This window comes from Halichoerus grypus, chromosome 12, assembly GCF_964656455.1.
Source record: "Halichoerus grypus chromosome 12, mHalGry1.hap1.1, whole genome shotgun sequence".
Lineage (NCBI taxonomy): Eukaryota > Metazoa > Chordata > Mammalia > Carnivora > Phocidae > Halichoerus > Halichoerus grypus.
This window is the reverse complement of record NC_135723.1, coordinates 14,059,818-14,069,233: the sequence shown is the minus strand read 5'-3', so window position 1 is coordinate 14,069,233 and position 9,416 is coordinate 14,059,818. Positions and strand designations below refer to the sequence as shown.

Here is a 9,416-nt window from a genome sequence, read left to right as displayed (position 1 = left end):
GAGCCTGCTTGGGATTCTCTCTCTCCCCCTCCCCTTGCCCTTCCCCCATCTCTCTCAAAAAAATAAAATAAAATAAAATCAATAATTAAAAGCCTTTCAAAGGCCTAGATGTGTTCACTGGTGAATTATATCAAAAATTTACAGGAGAAACTATGTCAATTCTCTACAGTCTCTTTCAGAGGATAGAAGCAGAGGGAATACTTCCTAACTCATTCTATGAGGCCAGCATTGCTCTAAAACCAAATGAGACAAAAACATTATAAGAAAACTACAGACCAATATCTCTCATGAACACAAATTCAAAAATCCTCCACAAAATATTAACAAATTGAATAAAAAAATGTATAAAAACATTATAGACCATGACCAAGTGGGATTTATCTCAGCTTTGCAAGACTGGTTAATATTCAAGAATCAATTAATGTAATCCATCAAATCAACAGACTAAAAAAGAAAAAATCACATGATCATATGAATAGATACAGAAATACCCACTCATGATGAAAAGTCTTGGTAAGCTAGAAATAGAGGGAACCTTCTCAAGTTGATAAAGACTATATACAAAAAACCTGCAGCTAACATAATACTCAACAAGGAGAAACTCAAAGCTTTCCCACTAAGACCAAGTGCAAGACAAAGATGTCCCCTCTCAACACTTTGTTTCAACACCATTTTGGAAGTCCTCGCTAATGCAACAAGGCAAAAAAAAAAAAAAAAAAAAAAGGAAATAAAAATATACAGATTGAGAAGGAAGACATAAAACTGTCTTTGTTCACAGTTGACATGATTGTCTATGTAGAAAATTTTAAAGACTTGATCAAAACCTTCTGGAACTATTAAGCGATTATGGCAAGTTTGCAGGACACAAAGTTAGTATACAAACACTGATTGCTTCCCTATATACCAGCAATGAACAAGTAGAATTTGACATGAAAAACACAATACAGTTTACATTAGCATCCCCCAAATTGAAATACTTTTATATAAATATAACAAAATATGTACAAGATTTATATGAGGAAACTATAAAACGCTGATGAATAAAATAAAAAAGAACCAAATAAGTGAAGAGACATTCCATGTTCATAGGTTGGAAGACTCAATGTTGTCAAGATGTCACTTCTTCCCAACTTGGTCTATAGCTTCCAGGCAATCCCAATCAAAATTCCAGCTAGTTATTTCATAGATATCAACAATCTGATTCTAAAGTTTATAGAAGGGGGAGGCAAAACACCCAGAATAGCCAATACGATATTGAAGGAGAAGAGCAAAGTTGGAAAACTGATGGTACACAACTTCAAGACTTATTATAAAACTATAGTAATCAAAACAAGGTGGAATTGGTGAAAGAATAGACAAATAGATCAATGGGACAAATAGAGAACCCAGAAATAGACCCACATCAATATAGTCAACCAATCTTTGACAAAAGAACAAAGGCAATACAATGGAGCAAAGATAGTCTCTTCGACAAATGATGCTGGAACAACTAGGCAGATATCCACATGCAAAAAAAAAAAAAAAAAGGAATCTAGACACAGACCTTACACACTTCACAAAAATTAACTCAAAATGGATCATAGACCTCAATGTAAAATGCAAAAATATAAAACTCCTAGGAGATGATATAGGAGAAAACCTGGATGACTTTGGGTATGGTAATGCCTTTTTGATAGAACACCAAAGACATGATCCATGAAAGAAATTGAGGGTAAGTTAGATTTTATTAAAACGTAAAACTTACGCTCTTGAAAAGACAATGTCAAGAGAATGAGAAGACAAAACACAGATTGGGGGAAAATACTTGCCAAAGACTTACCTGATAAAGGACTCTTACCCAAAATATGCAAAGAACTCTTCAAACTCAACAGTAAGAAAACAAAACAACAACAACAATTAAAACATGGGCCAAAGACCTTAACAGACACCTCACCAAAAAAGATATACAAATAGCAAACAAGCATATGAAAAGATGCTCCACATCACATGTCATCAGGGAAATGCAAATTAAAGCAACAATGACATACACCATTACACACCTATTAGAATGTCCGAAATCTGGAACACTGACAATACCAAATGCTGGCAAGGATGTGCCTTATGTTGCTGATGGGAATGCTAAAGGGTACAAGCCACTTTAGAAGACAGTTTGTCGGTTTTTTACAAAACAAAACATACTCTTACTATACAACCTAGGAATCGTGCTCCTTGGTATTTATCCAAAAAAGTTGAAAACACATGTCCACACAAAAACCTGCATACAGACCTGTTTATAGCAGCTTTATTTACAATTGGCAAAACTTGGAGGCAAACAAGATGTCTTTCAGTAGATGAATAAATAAATAAACTGTATGCCCGGTTTATTTACTGTATATAAATGAAATGTATTCTAGACAACAGGATATTATTCAGCACTAAAAAGAAATGAGCTATCAATAAATGAAAAGACATGGGGCACCTGGGTGGCTCAGTCGTTAAGCGTCTGCCTTCAGCTCAGGTCATGATCCCAGCGTCCTGGGATCGAGCCCCGCATCGGGCTCCCTGCTCCGCAGGAAGCCTGCTTCTCTCTCTCCCGCTCCCCCTGCTTGTGTTTCCTCTCTCGCTGTGTCTCTCCCTGTCAAATAAATAAATAAAATCTTTAAAAAAAAAAAAAAGAAAAGACATGGAACAAAGTGAAGTGCATATTACTAAGTGAAAGAAACCAATCTGAAAAGTTTACATACTGTATGATTCGAACTAAATGACATTCTGGAAAAGGCAAAACTATGGAGACAGTAAATTGATCGGTGATTGCCAGGGGTGAGGAGCTGGGGGTGGCCAAGAGGGGGTTAGAATAGATAGGAAGAGCACAGAGGATTTTTAGAGCAGTGAATATATTCTGATGATACCAAAATGTTGAATGTATGTCATTATATATTTGTCCAATCCCACAGAATGAACATCAAGAGTGAACTGTAATATAAACTACGGACTTTGGGTGATAATGATGTGTCAGTGTAGGTTCATCAATTATAACAAATGTACCACTCTTGGTGGTGGGGGGGAGTTGATAGTTGGGGAGGTTATGCATGCAGGGCATATATGGGAAATCTTTCTCTCAACTTTATTGTGAACCTAAAACTGCTCTAAAAAAAAGTCTTTCTGGATGGGGACACCTGGGTGGCTTAGTCAGTTAAGCGTCCAACTCTTGATTTTGGCTCAGGTCATGATATCAGAGTCGTGAGATCGAGCTCAAGGTCATGAGATCAAGCCTCGCCTCGGTCTCTGCGCTCAGGGAGAAGTCAGCTTGAGGATTCTCTCTCTCTTCCTCTGCCCCTCCCCTCAGTCAAGCTCTCTCTCTTTCTCTCTCTCTAAAATAAGTAAGTAAATCTTTTTAAAAAGTCTTTTTTTTTAAGAAAATGTCACTTTCTGTACAATTATAGAGAACATAGAGTAGTATCTTACCCATAGTGAGGGTGGAAAATCCCAGTGGTTACTCTTTCCATGGTAATTTCCCATAAACGATCATCACTTTATGTATGTTAATACTTCACATTTATGGATTTCTAAAGGGAATGGTGAAGATTAACTTCTTTGTAAAAAGAAAAAGGTAATATGTAAGTGATCTATCAAATATAACTCAGTAATGTATGGAAAGAGAAGAGACTCCAGAAGGATTTTTTATCTTATGTCCATTGCAATAATTTTGGGAAATATTTTTCCAGATTTTCCACATAGGAATACCTATATGTGCATTTTAAACATAATTTGGATTGTAATCTACAATTCTGTGGCACAGTTTTTTAATGTATTAATATATCAAAAATGTAATTCCACATAAATAAATATAGGGCTACAGAACTGTTGCTGCTTGGATAGTCTTCTATTAAGTTGATTAGCATAATTTATGTAGCCAATCCCTTACTTTTGAATATGTAGATTGCTTTCAATTTTCACTATTATAAACAATATTGTGATAAACGTTGTTTCTTTTGAGCATTTGTCCACTTTATAAACATTTCCTTAGAAATCTGTGTAGAAATGGAATGGCTTGGTGAGAGGTCCCTTGAAGTTGTTATAAAAGTTCTTTGGAAATATCAAGAAATGCCTAAAAAAACAATTTTTTGAATACTCTAAGGTGGTAATTTTGAATAATTTATGAAGTCCTTTATTCATCCTTCAGATTTCCTATTTTATGTCTTACTAAGAAATATTTCAAAGACCATCTGTTTGGATTTTCCCCAGACATAGACTGCTTATGTGCAATCCACTTACTGAACTTCTTTCATATTTTTGACAGAAAAGCACAAAACTAATTTTTTAACTTAAAGCATGAATTCAATCTGTTCAGAATCCAGGTGTTTAGCTGTGCCAAGGAAATGTATTATTTTATAGAGAATCTTTCATTTTCAATCAAAATTTTGAAACAAAATACTTAAACACATCCTGCCATTGGATCCAAATACCATTTGTGAAACAAGGTCCATTTTTCAGCAAGAATCCAATTTCAAGGTAAGTTTGTGGAGCAAGACCCTTTCTCTACCATATATCTCGCATCCTTCAAACACAAAGACACTAAACGTTGAAAAAGAAGAGGAAGACAAGAGAAAAAAGGAGGAGGAGGAAGGTTCTACTGTCCCAGGTGAAAGTAATGGCAGTCCACGACCAAAATGTAACATACTGTAACATAATGTAACATAACCGGCATATTAATTCATTGAAACTTAACAATCCCTTGTTTAGCGTGAAACATGTTAAATAGTAACATGTTTCTTAGCTAGAAAACTAATCCACAATACTGCTGAATCTGTACGTTATGAACAATAGAAAACACTACTGTTGCAGTCCCAGTAATTAAATTAAAAAAAACACAGTATGTCGGTTTAATAGTTTTGTATTTACTTTAAATAATTGGCTCATGAAGAAAACCAAACTTAATCACCGCAGGGGTTTTTTTTGTTTTTGTTTTTGTTTATCTCACTGTGTTTCTGCAGTACTCTGGTCATTTACTGGAATGTGATAAACAAGGAGTTTATCCACCATTTCCAGCATTGTTATCACAGGACAGCGCAGCCTTAGCTACCAGCCCCTGACCCAGAAATGAAGTTTAGGGTCTTTTGATTGTCACTTTAAGGAGAGGAATGAGTTTAAGCACCACTACGGAAATCCCCTCAAAAAGAGACCGTACCAAGGAAAATACAAGGAGGAAGGAGGTTCACAAAATGAAAGTGTAAGATCACATTGCCCGCTAAAGAGAAGCCAGACCTGCGTCTTTGGGTAATCCCTGTTAGATTTTCGTGTGTTATTTCCAGCTGGTTTGACAACTACTGGAGAAAAATAGTTGTCTTGGTCCTCACTATACATGGCAGCACCAACACCCAAGGGCTGACATCCCTAGCTGATATTTCATGAACTTCTTCTCTGACATGTAAACGCCTAGAAGGTAATAGAGGAACCCCACCACGAACAACCCCAGCTCCCTACCAATGCCTCCCAAGGCCACCTGAAGTGCTCTCCCTCTGTGCCTGTCCCTCACTCCGGTTCCTGCAGATCCTACTTCAAACTGGGATGTTCTGGCCTTGCTCTTCCCATAAACCAGCTCCTACCCCTTTTCCCTTATCCCATGCTGCAGACCCTGCCCCTCTTCTTTTCATTGTGCTTCAGTGCCTGTCAATGGTGCAGGTGAGTGGAAAGGAGGAAAGGGAAAAGTCTTTACAATAGGATTGGCTGTGGAGAAGAAAACCATGCCCTACCATCAGCTGATACTGATGGCGGGACGGACTCTCTCTACGAAGTCTGACCCTAGTTTTCTCCTATCTTGGGTCCATGTGTTGCAATTGAGAAGTCCTAATGGCAGAAAAAGCCTGTTGTTGTCGTTTTTTTCTTTTTTTCCCTTTTTTTTATTGTGTTAATAACCATACGTTACATCATTAGTTTTTGATGTAGTGTTCCATGATTCATTGTTTGCATATAACACCCAGTGCTCCATGCAGAACGTGCCCTCCTCAATACCCATCACCAGGCTAACCCATCCTCCCACCCCCCTCCCCTCTAGAACCCTCAGTTTGTTTCTCAGAGTCCATCGTCTCTCATGGTTCGTCTATCCCTCCGATTTCCCCACCTTCATTCTTCCCCTCCTGCAATCTTCTTTTTTTTTTTTTAACATATAATGTATTATTTGTTTCAGAGGTACAGGTCTGTGATTCAACAGTCTTACACAATTCACAGCGCTCACCATAGCACAGAAAAAGCCTGTTTTAAGTATCTATGATATGTGCAGTAGACATTTATTGGATTGTCTATCCAGCACCCTTTCCTGGGATTGGCCTCCCTACCACCCCATGCCCCTGGCCCATGGGTGCCTGCAAAGTCCTTATACTTACTGGATTCAATTTATTGATCTTTATCCCTTCCCTGGGACTTTTGGAATTAAGACTGAAAGAGGTCAAACTATTTCCTGATTCTGTGAAATATCCCAGGAATTTTTTGTTGTTGTTGAAACAAGTTCAAATTAGTTTTCTGATGTTTACAGTCAAAAGAGCTCTAACTGATACAAACACACACACACACACACACACACACACACACGGGCTCTCTCTTCTAAGCAATCTTTTATATCGTATCTTCTCTGCTTTTTTTGCTCTAGTAAGATGGCTTTGGTAACCAGGGAACCAGTCTTGATTCTCAGCCCTAATGGATTAAGGGAGGGAATCAGAATAGAGACAGGACCGAATTCCCTGCTCCTTGGATGGTGCACACAATTGCAATTCCCACCTCATCTTGATATATTCCCTCATTTGCAAGAAGGACTATGCTACTGCTCTAATGCTAGTGGAATTTCACCCAGTAACTGATTTTTACCATGCTTTCTTAGCTAGATATCGGATGAGTAATCGCAGATGAACATGGGTATCAGACCAGGAGCCATTTTGAAAGGCAGTTTCAAGTTCAAGAGAAATTATACTATTGAGCCCCTCAAAGATACTGGATGAATTATCTGGTTCAGGAAATAGATCAGCAGGATATTAGTCTTGTGTGTCCATTCTTGGTTGATCTAGAGGTGGGATGATTATGAAGGAGAGAGTGTCAGGGAAATTTTGAGGCCAACCAGGCAGCCAACCAAAAACCTACCTGCAATTGCCACAAGAGTATTCCTACTGTAATAAGCATACTTTGAGTTAAAAGTAACACACCTTTGTCTTGCTTAAGTGCCATGTGGTTGGCAAGAAGATTCCTTCTTGTTGATAGAAAGGAATAAAGTACTGAATAACCAAGACCTAGATGTGCCTTTTTGCTATAAAACCCTTCCTAAATAATAATAGTGTAGTCTACTCTTGGAGAGGTGAATTTCCATCTTCTTTGAGTTCCCATCTTGTAATGCTTGGAAATCTTCCACAAACAAACTAAAATTAATTAACAGGTTTTTCTCTTTCTAATGATCTAAAGTATCGCTAAGTTTGCACTCTGGTCCACAATTTGTAAATATTATCTAAGATACTTCTTTTCTGCTAAACTGCAGAATGGAAGCAAATATTCAGACTCTAACAATGATAGTCTTTGCAAACATGGTGTGATTTCAATGTAATTTCATACCTGGGAAAGGATTCACTGGTGACAGTTATATACTATGCTCCAAGTGCCACAATACTGCAAATGGCCAGAGGATCAATGCCTTTGGTGCATCTACAAACCCAAAGAGTCATTTTATCCCACAATGGTGGCTCTTTTCGGTGTTGCATGTCTTGCATTCCATGAATTGGGCTAGCCTAGTTGAAACTCTTAGAAATCATGCCAGAGTGACTCCCAGATCCATGGGAAATCTGTACTCCCTTACAGATAACAGGCATTTCAATCACAAAACCCTCTCCCTCCCTTAACAGGGTGTGGATTCTTGCAAAGCAAAGGGTCATTGGTTCCTCCCTTGGCACCACCCTCACTTTTGGTGTCAGGAAGCTATGCCTCCCTCCATGCACCAGATATTGGCATGTATAATATTCTAAACCTGGTGACATGTAGCTAATATGGTCAGAGTAAAGTGTGCTTAAATGCTTCTCACATTGTTTATTGCAGGAAGGTTTCTGGGAGGATTTTTATTCAGCCTATTCATAGGATTATACGGGGACGCAGCTTTTTCTGGAGTGTCTAGGAGTTTGTTCCTGAGTCGTTTACCAGATTCTTTCACCCATGAAATATGTCTAAGATCCTTTCAGAAATACTAATAGTATAATATCACTATGTAACTTGTTTTGAAGACTGATCAAAAGGCAGGGTTTTTATTACTCATTTTACACAGATGGCATCCATTCATTTAACAATTAGCATATATTAAGGGTAGACATATGAACCCAAAGATTAGGGGACAGTTCTACCTAAAACTCACTAACTGTAGAGTTAAATTTACAGAGACTCAGATTGATTGCTGCCACCTGATATAGTTATTTACTAAGTTCTTCTCTTTTCCTGTCCTTTTTGAGGCTATATCCTAATCCATCACCTGCTCTCCAATACCTCTTTCCCCTGGGTCTTTTCTCGATGATTGGCATCATTCTACATGCACTTGCCCCGTCACAGAGAGAGATATCTTCCTTCGCTCACAGTGCCAGACCCCAAAAAGTACCAAGTTCTGTTCAACCGTTCTGTGAACATCTCTCCCTGTGCCCTTCTGCCCATCCCCAGTCTGTCTTTCCTAGTTCGCGTCACCATCAACCTTCCCCTAGATTATTATAACACACTTCCACTGGTCTCTCTGCCTCCATTCCTCCCTGTCTACTTCTTTATTCTCATTGCCGCTACAGTGATACTTTAGGAAGGAGACATAATGGGACAGCTCTTCTGCTTCATACCCTTCATTGGCTCTCCATTATTCTTGGGATAAAATCCAGTGGCTTTGTATTCCCCATTTCTCCAGCCCCATACGCCCCTTCTCTTTTGCTCTTTTCTCTGGCTGGATAGAATCATTTGGAATGCCTTGTGTCCCACTCTCTCCAATTCCTGGGCCTTCAGATGGGCCATTTTCTATCTGGAAGAACCTCCCTGTCCCCTGTCCCCTTACCCCACTTCCATACTTGACCGCTGCAGCCCCTGGCTTCAGAACTATCACTCATCGTTATTGCCTTAACAACAGCAATAAAAACTGTGTATTAATAATCTTTTCTCAAGGAAATATGCTTTCTATTTCTAGGATGTACTTTCAGCAAATTTCCTAGAATTTTAGGCAGCTCAAGCTGCCAGTTTATCTATGCCTGGTTATCATGAAACTCTAAATCTTTCACAGACATAGAGTGGTGCTTCTGTCCTAGGAAAGTGAATGAGGGATCCTTGCAAACTAGAGCTGTTTCAAGCCACTAGGTTATTATTCCATAAACGTATGACTATTTACTTTCACTCTGAGTTGAGTAAGTTTCTTTCAGTGGCTAATATTGCCTACAATAACTTTC

The 9,416-nt window shown here is 38.4% G+C and overlaps 1 protein-coding gene across 1 annotated transcript in view; it reads right to left on the bottom strand.

The window, feature by feature from the left end:
* VPS41 (VPS41 subunit of HOPS complex) overlaps positions 1–9,083 on the bottom strand; it is a 142,552-nt gene extending 133,469 nt beyond the window's left edge. Inside the window, exon 1 of the mRNA XM_078059868.1 lies at positions 9,045–9,083. Within this exon, the coding sequence (XP_077915994.1) occupies positions 9,045–9,083 (39 nt within the window). The remainder of the gene's footprint in view (positions 1–9,044) is intronic.
* Between the last annotated feature and the right edge of the window lie 333 nt (positions 9,084–9,416).